Source organism: Somniosus microcephalus, chromosome 10 (genome assembly GCF_052327205.1).
Source record: "Somniosus microcephalus isolate GS21.2 chromosome 10, FLI_Smic_1.0, whole genome shotgun sequence".
NCBI classification, from domain to species: domain Eukaryota; kingdom Metazoa; phylum Chordata; class Chondrichthyes; order Squaliformes; family Somniosidae; genus Somniosus; species Somniosus microcephalus.
The window spans coordinates 169,522,654-169,542,018 of record NC_140996.1 but is presented as its reverse complement, the minus strand read 5'-3'; the positions used below and the strand labels follow the sequence as shown (position 1 = coordinate 169,542,018).

At 50.0% G+C, this 19,365-nt stretch overlaps 1 protein-coding gene across 4 annotated transcripts in view; it reads right to left on the bottom strand.

Annotated features, from left to right (window-relative positions):
- parp4 (poly (ADP-ribose) polymerase family, member 4) overlaps window positions 1-19,365 on the bottom strand; it is a 201,007-nt gene that overhangs the window by 155,279 nt on the left and 26,363 nt on the right. For all 4 annotated transcript variants that reach the window (XM_085999130.1, XM_085999129.1, XM_085999131.1 and 1 more), the window contains one exon: window positions 4,729-4,887. In XM_085999130.1, the coding sequence (XP_085855256.1) occupies window positions 4,729-4,887 (159 nt within the window). The remainder of the gene's footprint in view (window positions 1-4,728; window positions 4,888-19,365) is intronic.

Genomic DNA, 19,365 nt, shown 5'->3' with positions numbered 1-19,365 from the left:
GCTGGCTTTCTCCATTGCATCCAAAGGGCTCACAGACGCCGTGAGAGAGTGGCAGCCCTGGCTAGACGGAGAGGGGGCAACAGGCGTCGGGAAAGGAGGCCTTACCCACCCAGGGTATACCGCCAGCAGTTCTCCTATCTCAACATGTCTGACGAGCAGTGTGTTCGGAGGCTGCGATTCCGAAGGGAGGTGGTCACAGAGATCTGCCACCTGCTTGGCAGTGATCTGCAGCCACATCTGAGGAGCAGGACGTCTCTGTCGGTAGTAGTGAAGGTGACGGTGGCTCTCAACTTCTATGCCACCAGCTCCTTCCAATCCGCTACTGGGGACATTTCCAACATCTCCCAGTTCGCCGTGCATTGCTGCATCCGCCAGGTGACCAATGCCCTTTTCAAAAGGAGACGTCAGTTCATCTCCTTCTCCATGGCCCTTGCCAAGCAGCAACAGCGTGCAATGGGCTTTGCAGCATTCACGGGCTTCCCCATGGTGCAGGGCGCCATTGACTGCACGCATGTGGCTTTGCAGGCACCTCTGGAGAATTCCGAGGATTACTGCAGCCGGAAGGGCTACCATTCGCTCAATGTCCAGCTGGTGTGTGACCACAGGCAGCTCATCCTAGCTGTCAATGCCCGCTTTCCAGGCAGCAGCCACGATGCCTTCATCCTGCGCCAGACATGTTCCAGGCCCAGCCTCACCCACGAGGATGGCTTCTCGGGGACAAAGGCTATCCTTTGTGTACCTGGCTGATGACCCCGCTCCGTGCGCCCAGCACCCCTGCTGAAGAGGGATACAACGATAGCCATCAAGCGACCAGGAACATCATAGAGCAAACAATCGGCGTCCTGAAGCAACGGTTCCGCTGTCTGGATCGTTCCGGTGGAGCCCTACAATATTCGCCGGAGCGAGTCTCCCATTTCGTGGTCGTTGGCTGCATGCTGCACAACCTGGCTATCCGCAGGACTCAGCCACTGCCACCAGAGATTGGAGGACCACCTGAGGAGGAGGAGGACGACCAGCACAGGAGGGAGGCAGAAAGTGCAAGGGCCGCCCGTCGCCGGCTTATTGAACGTCGGTTCTAGGCCCCCTCTCAGGGAATGGCTTGTGCCAATGTCAGCAGATGAATGTAGCCGCTCCACAAGCCCTCAGCCGAGCAGGGCAACCAGGACTTGCAAAAAAACCATGCACAGTGCAATTTAAGAACATTAATTTATTGCAAACCTCTGCCCTTCCCACATTACAACCTCATGTGGAGAAGCCCCCTCTAAAAACACAAAACTAACAGTCTCGGCCTTACAAAAACTAAAAAAGACACCAGTCTCGGCCTTACAAAAACAAAGAAAGACACCAGTCTCGGCCTTACAAAAACACAACTACACCAGTCTCGGCCTTTCAACAACCACAAAGCATTTGTGCAGACCTTCTACTTTTTGCCCTGCGAGGGCGATGCCTTTCGCATCCTTGCCTGGCCCCTGCCCGCCCTGCAGCTCCTCCTCAATGGGAGCCCAGTGGCTGCAGCAAGGCTGGGGGAAGGCTGCTGAGGGTCAGATGGCGAGACGGCAGATGCCCTTGGGGGTCGGCCTGCACCAGCTCTGGCCCTGGAGGGGCCGGCTGCTGACTGCTCCAACTCTGCTTGGGTGGCAGCAGTCTGTCCAGCGGCTCGTGGCAGCTGCAATGGCGGAGTGGCAGTGTCGGCTGCAGGAATGGTGCCAACCTGACAGATCGCAGGTGCTCGCTGGTCGCCTGATACATTGGCACTCGCACGGGCCAGCACTGCAGCATGCGCAGCAAACAGCTGAAGAACAGACTGCTGGGCTGCTGCTGCGCGGCGAGTGCCCTGGCGATGCCTGGCTGATCCAGCGAGGGTGGCAGCAGTTAGTGCCAGTGTGGCCCTGGTCTGTGTCTGCATGACAACAGCCAGTAAATGGACGGCACGACTGAGCACTTGGCTCGAAGCCGCCTGTGCTGCCGCGAAGTGCTGTAGACTCCTGGCCTGTGCTGCACTGAATTGATCCAGACTCTGGCCTGTGCTGCTCCAAATTGCTGCACACTCCTCGACAAAGACTCAATGGAGTCAGGCATCCTTGCCACTGCAGCCATGAGCTCATTGTGCCTGCGCTCAGCCTGGACGGCCATTTCCTCCAGGAGCCGCACCTCCTCTGCGCTCACCGTCGCAGGACTGGAGGCCGCACTCACCCTCTGGGGAGAAGTCCGCCGAGCTTCCCCACCCCTCCCGCATTGCTGCAGGCCGCTGGGCCCCGGAGCTTCACTCTCCTCCGACCCTTCCCCCCGGCTCCCCTCCAGGGAAGACGTGTCCCCTTCATCGCCATGGGCTGGCGCGGCTGAGGGTGGCACTGATGGGCCGGCTTCCTCTTCCTCGAATTCGGAAGCGCTGACAGTGGCAGCTTGAGGGCCCGCCTCCTCACCTGGCGATTCACCATCTGAAAGCAGGAAGGCACAAGAGTAGCTTTAGAGTGAGGACAGGGCGGCAGCGAGGGAGGCATGAGTGCTGCCATTCACTGCATTGGTCGGACAGTGGCAAAGGATGCTGATCTGAGGCGCAAGTGGAACGAGAGAGGTCAAAAAGGTGATGCCCTTACCATTGGTGCCCAGAACAGGGTCGGCATCTCCACTGGCGACGGGGCCAATCAGCCGGCCTGCCATAATGCGCTCCACACGCTGGTCGAGGTCGGAGAGCTCTTTGACATCAGGACGGCCTCCCCCGGTCTCAGTTCGTTTCCGCCGGTTGTGCGCCACCTTGGCCTGCAAGAGAAAGGACGGCCTCTAAGTACAGTGTGAAGCCCTGATCTTGTCTGCACTGCCTCCCATGGTCGAATAGCTTGTACAGTGTGAAGCCCTGATCTTGTCTGCAATGCCTCCCATGGTGGACTGGCCCTGACAGTGTGAAGCCCTGATCTTGTCTGCAATGCCTCCCATGGTCAAATAGCTTGTACAGTGTGTAAAGTGCTGAATGTGCAAGTGATTTTCATGACAGTCCCATAGCTGCTGGATGAGGGCTGGCCATTAGGGCTTTCAGGTCCCTTTGCCCATAAAGTGAGGTGCACATGCAGGGATGAGGAGGACACTGGAAAGGGTACTCACCCTGACAACCCGAGTGAGGTCGTTGAACTTTTTCCGGCATTGCACAGGAGTCCTGGCAACCACGCTGTTGGAAGACACCCTGTTTGAGACCTCCCTCCAGGCTTTCCGGTAGGCGCTGGGCAGCGGCCTCTTGCCACCTTCTGGGAACAGAACATGGCGCCTGCGCTCCACTCCGCCAACCAGCACCCTCAGGTCACCGTCGCTGAAGCGCTGCGCTCTCTCCCTGGCCTTCTCCATAGCCCTGGGCGTTGTGCAGATGAAGCTGAAGTGGTCAGGCCTAGGTTGAGGGTTGCAGTGTGCAGGGCGTGGCAGGCAAACAAATCCACCCTCCCCCTTTAAGAGCTGACCGGCGCCAGAGTGTCTGCCGTCAATCAACAACTCGCCGCACCGGCGCTGCGCCCGGCCTCGGAGGTATCGCTCAGCACCGCCGGCTTAGCGCCTAAAGATAGTCGTGCATCGCCTGTTTTAGCGCAGCAGCGACCTCTTGGGGCGATGCGACTGAATATCGGCGAAGGTGGCGCGACTTTGCGCCGGGCGCAAACTTTAGCGGCCGCCCGACTTTAGCGCCCCAAAAGTGGCTATACTGAATTTCTAGGCCTTAGTTTTATAAAATTGTTTGAATGGTCAAACGGAAATATTAGTAATTAACAAACCAATTAATTCTTCTTGTGCCATTAATTCAAATTTCCTTTATAGCTGATGAGTAAAATCTCCTCGATAATGGAATGTGCTAGGCCTATAGCTTACATTGTACGTAAATGATTTGGAAGTGGGGACAGAAAGGAAGCGGTGCAAGTTTATCGATAGAGAATATGTGAACCATATACAGAGGGGTCTAGATAGCAGATGGAGTTACAGATGGATTGCTCATTTAATGCAACAGCTTTAAAAGGTAGTGAACAAGATCTTAGGATATATAGCCAGAGATATAGAATATGGGTCTTAGGAAGGTAATAGTGAGCTTGTACAGAGCCTTGATACACCCCCTATGTACAGTTCAGTTCACCATCATACAGAGGTGACATTCTGGCTTTGAGGCGGATACAGAGATGGGGGACTGGGTGGATATTATACCAGGTTTGGGCACCTGAGCTGCGAAGAGAGACCAAACAAACCTGGAGTTGATTACATTGGAGAAAAAAGGCTCAGGGAGACCTTTCTGAAGTTTTGATTCTAAGAGGTATAGATAAACTGAGCCATAATAAGTAGTTTGACATAAGCACAAACTGTGTTAACAGGGAGCATTAATTCAAGCTCAGAAAAGGAATGCTAAACAGACAGATTAGATTTAACTAATTCACACAGAAGTGTGTGGAGCAGACTGCCTAGGGAGATAGGAGAGATGGATAATGCTAGCAAATTCAACAGGAAGTTGGATTTTTCTTTGTCAAAAGAAGCAACTGAGGAGCATACTATGGCATTTTCTGAACTTTGGGATTTGCCAGATGGACTACTACATTTCTTTCCAGCCCTATACATAACTGTGTTCCTATAAGACATAATGCTACCTAAGGTATACATACATTCTTCACAGTGCAGTACTGATCCTTACATTGTAAAAGCACATTGCTGTATGTCATAATGTTCAGGAGAAAGTCCATATTCTTGGAATGTAAACACTATACTGACCTGTTGCAGCTTCTCAGAAGCCAAGTGCTGCACAGCAGATAGATCGTTATTTTTCACTGTGAACTCCTGCTCCATTAGTTTCTTTATGCACCAGTCATAGGCTTCTTCAGCTTCCTCAGCAATCACGGTGAAGACAAACTGTTTCTGCTGCTGCTGGCTCTAGTTTATACAATTGAGTATGATTATTTTATAAAACAGAAGCAACTCCCCACATGTATATTAAACAGATTTAATTACTTCATCTATTGGTTAAATCACTGATTAGACCCAGAGTAGAAAACAAGAACAAACTGTGAACAAAATAACATCATGGTACATGTGGCAAAACATCTGACAAAAAGAATCATTTGAATTAGATGGCAGTAAAAGTTAGACAAAATTAAGGACCTCCTCGTGGGACTGCTCCTGGGCCTGGCCAAGAGAGCCATTAATTGGTCCAGGCAGCGGGCGGTCGAGGGGGTCGTCCAGCCCGATTGCCTGCCTCTCTTCCGCGGCCATGTTCGCGCCCGGGTGGCCCTGGAGATGGAGCACGCGGTGTCCGCTGTCACGCTTGAGTACTTACGCGGCCGGTGGGCGCCGCGGGGACTGGAGTGTATCATCAACCCGGACAACCAAATTTTAATTTGATTTGTTAAGTTTTATTTAAAGTTTTGTTAATTTACAGTTAATTTGTTTGGGTGCTTAATCAAAAGAGTAGACAAAATTAAGTTTAAAAGAATGATTTGAAAAGAAAAAAAAATCAACATCAATGCAGTTCATGTAACAACACACACAGGCTGTGATACTCATTTCTACAAAGGTCTCATGCTTTTTAAGGTTGCATTAATTCTTGCCCCTCCATTTTGCTTCAGGCTTTCCCCTGTAGGCAATGCTTTTAGCCACATAGGGGGTCAGGTGAGGGGAAATTTAGAAATCTAAAGAGAAAGGGCAAGGCAATAGAGCAGTGTAGCGATTTGGGTAAAAATAAGCAGAGTGTGACAGGAAGGGACAGAGAGCTCAATGGTAGCAGTGCAGAGAATAAGGTCAAAGGGAATAATGGTAAAAAAATTTAATTAAAGACTCTGGCCTAGAAATTGGGTTTCGCCCCGCTTGAGGTGTTAGAACTGGCGCTGCGCAAAGTTTATAGCCAGACGAAACTTATCGCCGCCTGGCGCGATATTGGGTTGCATCGCCCCCAAAGGGGATTGAGGTGCGAATTCAGACGTTGCACGGGCCTCCTAAGGCGCAAAACTTCCGGCGCTACCCAATATCGGTGCGGACGGGCGCAGCGCAGGTGATCTCAATTACCAATAACCACGAGACTTCCAGGCGCCGGCCGGCTCTTAAAGGGGTGGGTCAGTCAGCCTCAGCTTCCACACTCAACGCCCTGTAGGCCTCAGAATCGGCGCTCTTCCTTCTCTGGCGCAAAAAACTTGGTCAGGATGGAGAAGGTGAGACAGAGAGCAGAGCGCTTCAGCACTGAGGCTCTGGAGGAGTTGGTGTCCGCAGTGGAGCGCCGTCGAGATGTTCTGTATCCTGACAATGGCAGGAGGCCGAATCAAAAGGATTACCGCCGAGCTTGGAGGGATGTTTCTCAGAGGGTCAACTCCAGCAGCATGGCGACCAGGAGCCCTGTTCAGTGCAGGAAGAAATTCAACGACCTCACGCGGGTCGTTAGGGTGAGTGTTGTTTATGCAAACTTCTGATTCCCTCCATCTGCACCTGACTTCGCACACCCTCTTGCCATGATGCCCCAATGGCCATCTGTCAGCAAGCACCCATGGCCCTTTCTGGGCACACACATGCACATTTGACTCAAGGCATCATGTAAGGGCTCTTGCACCATGGGGGGCATGAGATGATCTCTCAAGGCATCATGTAAGGGCTCTTGCACCATGGAGGGCATGAGATGATCTCTCAAGGCATCATGTAACAGAGCTTCCCCTTCTTTCCCCTGCAGTCCAAGCTGGCAACGATCCGAAAGGACCAGTGTCAAACCGGTGGCGGACCTCCACAAGTGGTCACTCTCACGGATCTCGAGGAGAGAGTGCACCAGATTCTTGGAGGATGTCTGAGTGGTCCTGTTACCACTGCAGCTGCCGACCCCCTTCTCAACAGCAAGGGTAAGGCTCTCACCTTTTTCAGCTGTCTCCTTCCACTTGGTCCCCCAGCCAGCATGCTTTCTCAGTGTGCAGCCACGTCAGAGCCTTGCCGCAATCTGGCATGCCTTGCCGCCAACCTGACCTTTTGCTAAAGCCACTCTTCCACCTCCCTGCTTTCAGATGCTGCATCACCAACTCGGGATCTGCACCCTGAAGCTGCCAGTGCCAGTGCCTCCGGAGGCAAGGATCAGGAGGAAGCCGGAGCATCCATTCCAACTTCAGGGGAGCGTACACATCTGCAGACTGGGGATAGTAGTTCCCTGGAGGGGAGGGGTGGGGGCTCTGCTGATGAGCCAGTTGCCGGAACAAGCGGCATGCAGCAGCGCAGGGGGGGGGCGGGGGTAGGCAAGTTCGGCCACCGGCTCCCCGGAGGGCAAGGCAGGGAGTGATGACTGCTGCACAGAGTGCAGAGGAGGTGCGTAGCCTTGCTGAAATGAGCACCCAGGCCTGGGTCAGGCACACTGAGCTGATGGCTGCAGTGGGGAGGATGCCTCAGTCGATAGAAACACTGGCAAAGAGTGTGTTGGACTTTGGAGCAGCAATGGAGAGGACTGTCCAGGGCTTCGGGGCAGCAATGGAGAGGACTGTCCAGGGCTTCGAGGCTGCTATGGAGAGGACTGACCAGGGCTTCGAGGCTGCTATGGAAAGGACTGTTCAGAGCCTCGGACAGTCCCTGGAAAGGTCTGTCCAGGGCTTGTCCGAGGCAGTGGAACGGACTGCTCCGGCCTTGTCCGAAGCAATGGAAAGAACTGTCCAGGGCTTCTCCGAAGCACTGGCACCTGCCACACAGGTCCTCACTGCTGCCACGCAGTCACTTGCTGGCCTCGTCCACACCCAGATTGAGGCAACGCGAACTCTCACTGCAGCCACCCTATCTGCATCAGCTAGGATCACCCCGGGCCCTTCCAGTACCATACAAGGCCAGGAATCAGTGGAGCAGGCGATTGTGGCGGTTGAGCCGAACCGGTCCCCTCAGAGAGCCAGTGTGTCGTCCGACCATGGTGCAGGTGTCCTCTCTCGGCAGGTGACCATTGCTCATGCCACCGCTGGTACATCTGCAGTGCAGCTGCCACCACCTGCAGGGCACACTGCTTCCAGCCATGCTCAGATCAAGCAGCCTGTGTCTGCACCCTCCAAGACCAGAGGTCGGCCAGGCCGTCCCTCAGGGGCTTCTGCGCTTCCACACAGTCAGCAGGCGTCCCCCAGCCTTGACCCCGCCACTGGGGTTCAATTACGTAGGAGCAGCAGGGAGGGAAGGGGCCGACCGTGAAAGAGAAGTCGTTCTCCATCAAGGGGCCAGCAGTAGAGGTGCAGAGACGTTTCTTTGGCCAAATTCAAGGACTCCCTCACCTGTTGTGATTGTTGGAAATGGTTTGTTTAGTTTTGCAGCTTTGCCAAAGAGTTAACTGTTATTTTGTTAGTTATGGTTTCTGTTGACATGACGTTGTTATGCTGGAAGGAAGGACTTTTGTGACAATAAAGAAAAGTTTTAATTTGCAATGGTACATGTAACTATTTACAGTCATGCTGGCCTTCAGAGCCTTTCAAAGATCCGAAGTGCGCAGGACGAATGACACCCATCATTCTGCCAGAAGGGCCTGGAACCGAGTCCTGATGAGCCTCTGACGGATGGCCCTTCCACTTTCAGGAGCCCTCCCATCTTCCTCCTCCTCCTCCTCCGCATGCTCCTCCTCCTCGTCCTCGTCCGCCTGCTCGTCCTCCTCGTCCGCCTGCTCTGCTGGACCTTGAGGGACAGCTGGCATTGGCTGGGTGCGTTGAATCGCCAAGTTGTGGAGCATGCAGCAGACGACGACGATGTGACCCACTTGCTCCAGCGAGTACTGCAGGGCTCCCCCCGAATGGTCTAGACAGTGGAAACGCTGTTTGAGCACACCAATAGTATGCTCTACAATGTTCCTGGTCACCTGATGGCTGCTGTTGTACAGCTCTTCTGCTGGGGTGGCGGCCAAACGGAGTGGTGTCATGAGCCATGGGCAGAGAGGATAGCCCTTGTCCCCAAGAAGCCAGCCTCGTGGGCAAGCCGGCCCCTCAAAAAGGTCACAAACTGAGGTCTGCCGCAGGATGAAGGCATCGTGGCTGCTCCCTGGGAATTGGGCGTTGACTGCCATGATCATTTGGCGGTGGTCACAGACCAGCTGCACATTGAGGGAGTGGAACCCCTTGTGGTTGCAGAAGTCCTCAGGATTGAGCAATGGCGCCCGCAAAGCCACGTGTGTGCAATCAATCGCCCCCTGCACCATGGGGAAGTCCGCAATAGCAGCGAAGCCCTGCGCGCGCTCCGCCTGCTTCTCCAGGCTCAGAGGGAAGGTGATGAATTGACGCCTTCGTCTATAAAGGGCAGCTGTAACTTGCCGGATGCAACAATGGACTGCAAACTGAGAGATATTCGCAATGTCCCCAGTGGCTGCCTGAAAGGATCCGGTGGCATAGAAATTGAGGGCAACAGTCACTTTAACGGACACCGACAGAGAGGTCCTGCACCGTAGACGCGGCTGCAGATCCTGAGCAAGCAGGTGGCACAGCTCAGTTACAACCTCCTTCCCGAATCGGAGCCTTCGCACACACTGCTCCTCCGACATTGCAAGGTACGAGACCTGCTGCCTGAATACCCTCGCAGAGTACCCTCGGATTGGCCGACCTCCATTGCCCCTCCTCCTTCTGGCCAATCCCGGCCCTCTCTCCCGCCGTCTCTCTGCCTCTTCACAGTGTCCGGCCATGAGGACGTTGCCATCCAAAGCAGCTCCCATTCCGATGCCAGTCGGTCAAAACGCTGTTAGGTGTAGCGCTCCAACTGCTCCGGACAGGTTTGAAGGTCCCAAGTATTCTAAGGCTAAATTCCAAAATATCTGCTCCACAGTAGCTCACCAACTCCCTCCAGCAACGATCACAATGAACAGGCCAAGTGGCTGCAGCTTTTATACTAGAGCTGTCCCCTTTAAATAGCGCCCCCCGACTACGAGAAGGGCCTGATAACGTTCCATCGAACTGTCACTAACAGCGCTAGGCGCAAAGGTTCTGGGCGCCACCGAATATCCGGTCCGGGGCGCCAAAAAGGCGTTGCACACTGAAATGACGTCATGATCTGCCTGCACCCGCGGGCGCGCGCAAAGAGTTAGCGCCGGCGCTAAAAGAATACTCAATATGAGAGGTGGCGCTATATTCACTGCGCCCGCCCGAACATTGGGTAATGCCCCAATTCTCGGGCTCTTTAGGCGCTAATCGCTGGCGCTACCAACCGAATTTCTAGGCCTCTTTATCTGAATGCACGAAGCAATCTTAACAAGATAGACGAACTAGTGGCACAAATAGAAATAAATGTTTTTTTCTTTATTCGTTCATGGGATGTGGGCATTGCTGGCAAGGCCAGCATTTATTGCCCATCCCTAATTGCCCTCGATAAGGCGGTGGTGAACTGCCTTCTTGAACCGCTGCAGTCTGTGTGGTGAAGGTACTCCCACAGTGCCGCTAGGGAGGGAGTGCCAGGATTTTGACCCAGCGGCAATATACTTCCAAGTCAGGATGGTGTGTGACTTGCAGGGGAACTTGGAGGTGGTGTTGGTGTTCACATGTGCCTGTTGCCCTTGTCCTTCTAGTGGAAGAGGTCGCGGGTTTGGGAGGTGCTGCCAAAGAAGCCTTGGTGAGTTGCTGCAGTGCATCTTGTAGATGGTACACACTGCAGCCAGGGTACGCCAGTGGTGGAGGGAGTGAATGTTTAAGGTGGTGGATGTGGTGCCAATCAAGTGGGCTGCTTTGTCCTGGATGGTGTCGAGCTTCTTGAGTGTTGTTGGAGCTGCACTCATCCAGGCAAGTGGAGAGTATTCCATCACACTCCTTACTTTTGCCTTGTAGATAGTGGAAAGGCTTTGGGGAGTCAGGAGGCGAGACACTCGCCGCAGAATACCCACCTCTGACCTGCTCTTGTTGCCACAGTATTTATGTGGCTCGTCCAGTTAAGTTTCTAGTCAATGGTGACCCCCAGGATGATGATGGTGGGAGATTCAGCAATGGTAATGCCGTTGAATGTCAAGGGGAGATGGTTAGACTCTCGCTTGTTGGAGATAGTCATTGCCTGGAACATCTGTGGCGCGAATGTTACCTGCCACTTATCAGCCCAAGCCCGAGCGTTGTCCAGGTCTTTTCGCATGCGGGCATGGACTGCTTCATTATCTGAGGAGTTGTGAATGGCACTGAACACTGTGCAGTCATCAGCGAACATCCCGATTTCTGACCTTATGTTGGAGGGAAGGTCATTGATGAAGCAGCTGAAGATGGTTGGGCCTAGGACACTGCCCTGCGGAACTCTTGCAGCGATATCCTAGGGCTGTGATGATTGGCCTCCAACCACCACAACCATCTTCCTTTGTGCTAGGTATGACTCCAGCCAGTGGAGAGTTTGCCCCCCAATTCCCATTGACTTCAGTTTTACTAGGGCTCCTTGATGCCACACTCGGTCAAATGCTGCCTTGATGTCAAGGGCAGTCACTCTGGAATTCAGCTCATTTGTCCATGTTTGGAACAAGACTGAAATGAGGTCGGGAGTGAGTGGTCTTGGCGGAACCCAAACTGGGCATCAGTAAGCAGGTTATTGGTGAGTAAGTACTGCTTGATAGCACTGTTGATGACACCTTCCATCACTTTGCTGATGATTGAGAGTAGACTAATGGGGCAGTAATTGGCTGGGTTGGATTTGTCCTGCTTTTTGTGGACAGGACATATCTGGGCAGTTTTCCACATTGTCGGATAGATGCCAATGTTGTAGCTGTACTGGAACAGCTTGGGTAGAGGCGCGGCTAGTTCTGGAGCACAAGTCTTCAGCACGACAACCGGGATGTTGTCGGGGCCCACAGCCTTTGCTGTATCCAGTGCGCTCAGCCGTTTCTTGATATCACGTGGAGTGAATCAAATTGGATGAAGACTGGCTTCTGTAATGGTGGGGACCTCAGAAGGAGGCCGAGATGAATCATCCACTCAGTACTTCTGGCTGAAGATGGTTGCAAATGCTTCAGCCTTGTCTTTTGCACTCACGTGCTGAGCTCCAACATCATTGAGGATGGGGATATTCATGGCGCCTCCTCCTCCCGTTAGTTGTTTCATGGTCCACCACCATTCATGACTGGATGTGGCAGGACTGCTGAGCTTTGATCTGATCCTTTGTTTGTGGGATTGCTCAGCCCTGTCTATAGCATGCTGTTTCCGTTTTTTAGCATGCCTGTAGTCCTGTGTTGCAGCTTCCCCAGGTTGGCACCTCATATTTAGGTACGCCTGGTGCTGCTCCTAGCATGCTCTTCTGCACTCCTTATTGAACCAGGGTTGGTCCCCTGGCTTGATGGTAATGGTAGAGTGAGAGCTATGCCGGGCCAGGAGGTTACAGGTTGTGGTGGAATACAATTTTGCTGCTGCCGATGGGCCACAGTGCCTCATGGATGCCCAGTTTTGAGCTGCTCGATCTGTTCTGAATTTATCCCAATTAGCACGGTGGTCGTGCCACACAACACGATGGAGGGTGTCCTCAGTGTGAAGATGGGACTTCGTCTCCACAATGACTTGTGGTGGTCACTGCTACCAATACTGTCATGGACAGATGCATCTGAGACAGGTAGATTGATGAGGACGAGGTCAAATAGATTTTTCCTTCATGTTGGTTCTCTCACCACCTGCCGCAGGCCCAGTCTGGCAGCTATCTCCTTCAGGACTTGGTCAGTAGTGGTGCTACCGAGCCACTCTTGGTGATGGACATTGAAGTCCCCCACCCAGAGTACATTCTGTGCCCTTGCTACTCTCAGTGCTTCTTCTAAGTGGTGTTCAACATGGAGGAGTACTGATTCATCAGCTGAGGAAGGGTGGTAATCAGCAGGAGGTTTCCTTGCCCATGCTTGACCTGAAGCCATGAGACTTCCGGAGTCAATGTTGAGGACTGCCAGGGCCATTCTTTCCTGACTGTATACCACTGTGCCGCCACCGGTGGGACAGGACATAACCCAGGGATGGTGATGGAGGAGTTTGGGACAGGTGTGGCTGAAAGGTATGATTCTGCGAGTATGACTGTCAGGCTGTTGCTTGACTAGTCTGTGGGACAGCTCTCCCAATTTTGGCACAAGTCCCCAGATGTTGGTGAGGAGGACTTTGCAGGCTCGACTGGGCTGGGTGTGCCATTGTTGTGTCTGTAGCCGGTGCAGAGGTCGATGCCAGGTTATTCTTATTATTGTATTTCATAGCGGTTTTTTACAATTGAGTGGCTTGCTATGCCATTTCAGAGGGCAGTTAAGAGTCAACCACATTGCTGTGGGTCTGGAGTCATATAGGCCAGACGGCAGATTTCCTTCCCTAAAGGACATTAGTGAACCAGATGGGTTTTTACAACAATCTGATAGTTTCATGGTTACCATTACCGATACTAGCTTTTTATTCCAAATTTATTTAATTAACTGAATTTAAATTCCCCAGCTGCTGTGGCGGGACTCGCGTCTCTGGATCAGGCCTCTGGATTACTAGCCCAGTAACATTACCACTATGCTATTCCCGTTTGATCTAACAGCCATTACAGAGACGTGTTTCCAAGGTGACCGAGGTTGGGAACTAAATGTTCCAGGGTACTTGACATTTCGAAAAGACAGGCAGAATGGAAAAGGAGGGGGAGTAGCCCTGATAATAAAGGATGACATAAGGACAGTAGAGAGAAAGGATCTCGGCTCGGAAGATCAGGAAGTAGAATCAGTATGGGTGCAGAAAACACTGGTGGGAGTGGACAGAATATTAATCAAGAAATAGTAAGAGCTTGTAACAATGCAATAATCATGGGGGACTTTAATCTTCATATAGACTGGACAAATCAAATTGGCAAAGGTAGTCTGGAGGACGAGTTCATGGAATGCATTCGCGACAGTTTCCTGGAACAGTACGTCATGGAACCAACCAGGGAACAGGCTATTTCAAATCTTGTATTGTGTAATGAGACAGGGTTAATTAGCAATCTCATAGTAAAGGATCCTCTGGGGCAGAGTGATCATAATGTGATAGAATTTTGAGAGTGACTTGCCTCAGTCCGAAACTAGCTCTTAAACTTAAATAAAGCCAATTACATAGGTATGAGGGGTGAGTTGGCTAAGGTAGATTGGAAAAATAGATTAAACGGTATGGCGGTAGATAAGCAGTGGCTAGCATTTAAAGAAATATTTCATAATTCTCAAAAATACATTCCATTGAGAAACAAAAACTCCACAGAAAAAGTGATCCAACCGTGGCTAACTAAAGAAGTTAAGGATAGCATTAGATTGAAAGAAGAAGCTTATAATGTTGCGAAGATTAGTAGTAAGCATGAGGATTGGGAGAGTTTCAGAAACCAGCAAAGGATGACCAAAAAATTGATAAAAAGGGAAAAAATAGAATGAGAAAAAAATAGCAAGAAATATAAAAGCAGATTGTAAGAGCTTCTACAAGTATGTAAAAAGGAAGAGAATAGCAAAAGTTAACGTTGGTCCCTTAGAAGCTGAGACAGGAGAATTATGGGGAATAAGGAAATGGCAGAAACGTTAAACAAATATTTTGTATCTGTCTTCACAGTAGAAGACACAAAAAGCATACCAAAAATGGTGGTGAACCAAGCGTCTAATGAGGATGAGGAACTTAATAAATTACATTAAGTACAGAAAAAGTACTAGAGAAACTAATAGGACTAAACGCCGACAAATCCCCTGGACCTGACGGCCTACATCCTAGGGTTCTAAAAGAGGTGGCTGCAGAGATAGTGGATGCATTGGTTTTGACCTTCCAAAATCCCCTAGATTCTAGAACGGTCGCAGCGGATCAGAATGTCGCAAATGTAACATCGCTATTCAAGAAAGGAGGGAAGAGAGAAAACAGGGAACTACAGGCCAGTTAGCCTGACATCAGTCGTCGGGAAAATGTTGGAATCCATTGTTAAGGAAGTGGTATCAGGGCACTTAGAAAATCATAACATGATTAGGCAGAGTCAACGTGGTTTTATGAAAGGGAAATCGTGTTTGACAAATTTATTAGAGTTTTTTGAGGATGTAACTAGCAGGGTAGATAAAGGGGAACCAGTGGATGTAGCATATTTGGATTTCCAAAAGGCATTTGATAAGGTGCCACAGAAAAGGTTATTACACAAGATTAGGGCTCATGGGAGTTGGGGGCAACTTAGTAGCATGGATAGAGGATTGGTTAACGTACAGAAAACTGAGTAGGGATAAACTGATCTTTTTCAGATTGGCAGGCTGTAACTAGTGGGGTGCCGCAAGGATCACTGTTGGGGCCTCAGCTACTTGCAATCTATATTAATGACCTAGATGAAGGGACAGAGTGTAATGTATCCAAATTTGCTGACAATACAAAGCTAGGTGGGACAGTAAGCTGAAGGAGAACACGAAGAGTCTGCAAAGGGATATACAGGTAGATAGACTAAGTGAATGGGCAATAAGGTGGCAGATGGAGTATAATGTAGGGAAATGTGAGGTTATTCACTTTGGTAGGAAGAATAGAAAAACAGAATATTTTTAAATGGTGAGAAACTTTCAAATGTTGATGTTCAGAGAGATTTGTGTGTCCTTGTGCAAGAAACACAGAAAGCTAGCATGCAGGTACAGCAAGCAATAAGGAAGGCAAATGGCATATTGGCCTTTATTGCAAGGGAATTGGAGTATAAGAGTGAGGAAGTCTTGCTACAATTGTACAGGGCCTTGGTGAGACCACACCTGGAGTACTGTGCAGTTTTGGTCTCCTTATCTAAGGAAGGATATACTTGCCTTGGAGGTGGTGCAACGAAGGTTTACTAGATTGATTCCTGGGATGAGAGATTGTGTAGAATGGGCCTATACTCTCTGGAGTTCAAAATAATGAGAGGTGATCTCATTGAAACATACAAGATTCTGAAGGGGATTGACAGGGTAGATGCTGAGACATTGTTTCCCCTGGCTGGAGTGTCTAGAACTAGGGGGTATAGTCTCAGGATAAGGGGTAGGCCATTTAAGACCGAGATGAGGAGCAATTTATTCACGCAGAGGATTGTGAATCTTTGGAATTCTCTGCCCAGAGGGCTGTGAATGCTGACTCTTGGAATATTTTCAAGGCTGAAATAGATAGATTTTTGGACTCTAGGGGAATCAAGGGATATGGAGATTGGGCGGGAGAGTGGAGTTGAGGTCGATGATCAGCCATGATCTTATTGAATGGCGGGGCAGGCTCGAGGGGCCATATGGCCTACTCCAGCTCCTATTTATTATGTTCTCTCTCCTGAAAAGAGTGAGTGTCAGAGATTGGAGGACTGGCTACTCCACAACAACGCATTATGTGAATCAGGAGACACCATAAGGGAGAATTCTTTCTTCCGATTACATCATTTAAAACAAAAATTACACCTCTATGAAGCATGTTTTTGGCTTTGAAGGCACTATATACACTGGATACAGCAAAGGCTGTGGGCCCTGACAACTTCCCGGCTGTCATGCTGACGACTTGTGCTCCAGAACTAGCCGCACCTCTTACCAAGCTGTTCCAGTACAGCTACAACACTGGCATCTATCTGACAATGTGGAAAACTGTCCAGGTATGTCCTGTCCACAAAAAGCAAGACAAATCCAATCCGGCCAATTACCACCCCATCAGTCTACTCTCAATCATCAGCAAAGTGATGGAAGGTGTCGTCAGCAGTGCTATCAAGCAGCGCCAACTCACCAATAACCAGATCACTGATGCTCAGTTTGGGTTCTGCCAGGATCACTCGGCTCCAGACCTCATTAGAGCCTTGGTCCAAACATGGACAAAAGAGCTGAATTCCAGAGGTGAGGCGAGAGTGACTGCTCTTGACATCAATACAGCTTTTGACCGAGTGTGGTATCAAGGAACCCTAGTAAAACGGAAGTCAATGGGAATCGGGGGGGGGGGGGAACTCTCCACTGGCTGGAGTCATACCTAGCACAAAAGAAGATGGTTGTGGTGGTTGGAGGTCAATCATCACAGCCCCAGGACATCGCTGCAGGAGTTCCTCAGAGCAGTGTCCCAGGCCCAACCATCTTCAGCTGCTTCATCAATAACCTTCCCTCCATCATAAGTTCAGAAGTGGAGATGTTCGCTGATGACTGCGCAGTGTTCAGCGCCATTCACAACTCCTCAGATAATGAAGCAGTCCACACCTGCATGCAGCAAGGCCTGGATGACATTCAGGCTTGGGCTGATAAGTGGCAGGTGACATTCACGCCACGCAAGTGCCAGGCAATGACTATCTCCAACAAGCGAGAGTCTAACCACTGCCCCTTGTCATTCGACGGCATTACCATCGCCGAATCCCCCACCATCAACATCCTGGGGGTCACCATTGACCAGAAACTTAACTGAACCAGCCACATAAATACTGTGGCAACAAGAGCAGGTCAGAGGCTGGGTTTTCTGTGGCAAGTGTCTCATCTCCTGACTCCCCAAAGCCTTTTCACCATCTACAAGGCACAAGTAAGGAGTGTGATGGAATACTCTCCACTTGCCTGGATGAGTGCAGCTCCAACAACACTCAAGAAGCTCGACACCATCCAAGACAAAGCAGCCCGCTTGACTGTCACCCCATCCACCACCTTAAACATTCACTCCCTCCACCACCGGTGTACTGTGGCTGCAGTGTGTACCATCTACAAGATGCACTGCAGCAACTCGCCAAGGCTTCTTTGGCAGCACCTCCCAAACCCACGACCTCTTCCACCTAGAAGGACAAGGGCAACAGGCGCATGGGAACACCACCACCTCCAAGTTCCCCTCAAAGTGACACACCATCCTGACTTGGAAGTATATCACCCTTCCTTCATCGTCGTTAGGTCAAAATCCTGGAACTCCCTCCCTAATAGCACTGTGGGAGTACCTTCACCACACGGACTGCAGCGTTTCAAGCAGGCGGCTCACCACCACCTTCTGAAGGGCAACTAGGGATGGGCAATAAATGCTGGCCTTGCATGAACATATATTAAAAAAATGCAAATTCTTGCTGATTATCTAAAAAGGGAAAGTAAAGCATAGTAGGTAATATTTTGAGTTTGATTATTGCAGCCTGATTTTTAAAAACTTCCGCAGTTCAAACTTTCAGAGAAATCATCAATACTGCAAATTACTACAAAGACTGTCTTTTTCAGGTTTCGCTCACACCACAAGCTGCTCTGGTGAACTATGTTTCAAGGGCTGTCGGGGTATGAACACAAGCTACTGGGTTTGTTTCTGTAAGAGTTGGTGCTTTGTAACAAGCTGGAAACCAATTTGAATGTGTCTCTGGCAGGAATAGTGGATATCCAATCAATAATAGCTAATTATTTCAGCTTGTGCACTCCCAGATCAGTCTCTAGGTTGGTTTAAAATTCCAAGATATATATGGGGTAGTTCTATAATTTGCATAATTGGAGCAGAGACCCAAAATGGTGGGTCTCCATAGATGAAGAAATATTGTGCTCATTTAGCAATACTCGCAACTCACAGGACACATGATGCCGATATTAAAAAATAATTTAGGAAGCAATTTGCACTGAAAATACTTATCCTCGCCTTAAAATTCACACAGCATTTCCTGATCATTGATTAAGATTGATTGAGTGGGCCAGCTGCAAAACCTTCAGCATACATACAGCAAAACCTAGTCATTTAAAGCCGCAGCCTGGTCATGAAGTTAATTTCTTTCGGGCAAGGAGTTGTGTTCTTACTGCTTCATTTTTGATATATGTTAATAATCTGGACTTGGGTATACAGGGCATAATTTCAAAGTTTGCAGTTGACACGAAACTCGGAAATGTGACAATAATAAAGAGATTAGTAGCAGACTTCAGGAGGACATAGACTGGTGAAATGGGCAGACACATGGCAGATGAAATTTAACGCAGAGAAGTGTGAAGCAATACATTTAGGAAGAATGAGGAGAGGCAATATAAATTAAATGATATAATTTTAAAGGGGCTGTAGTAACAGAGACCTGGGGTGTATGTACACAGATCTTTAATGGTGGCAGGACAAGTTGGGAATGCTGTTAAAAAAGGCTGGGATCCTTGCTTTATTAATAGAGGAATAGAGTACAAAAGCAATGAAATTATGAAAAACCTTTATAAAAATGCTCGTTAGGCCCCAGCTGGAGTATTGTATTCAATTCTGGGCACCACACTTTAGGAAGGATGTCATGGCCTTAGAGAGGGTACAGAAAAAATTTACTAGAATGGTACCAGGGATGCGTGACTTTAGTTATGTGGGGAAACTGGAGAAACTGGGATTGTTCTGCTTAGAGCAGAGAAGGTGAAGAGGAGATTTGATAGAGGTGTTCCAAATCATGAACGGTTTTGATAAGAGTAAATAAGGAGAAACTCTTTCCAGTGGCAGAAGGGTCAGTAACCAGAGGCCACAGATTTAAGGTGATTGGCAAAAGAACCAGAGGCGACAAGAGGATTTATTTTTTTATTTTTTACAAAGCAAGTTGTTGTGATCTGGAATGCACTGTCTGAAA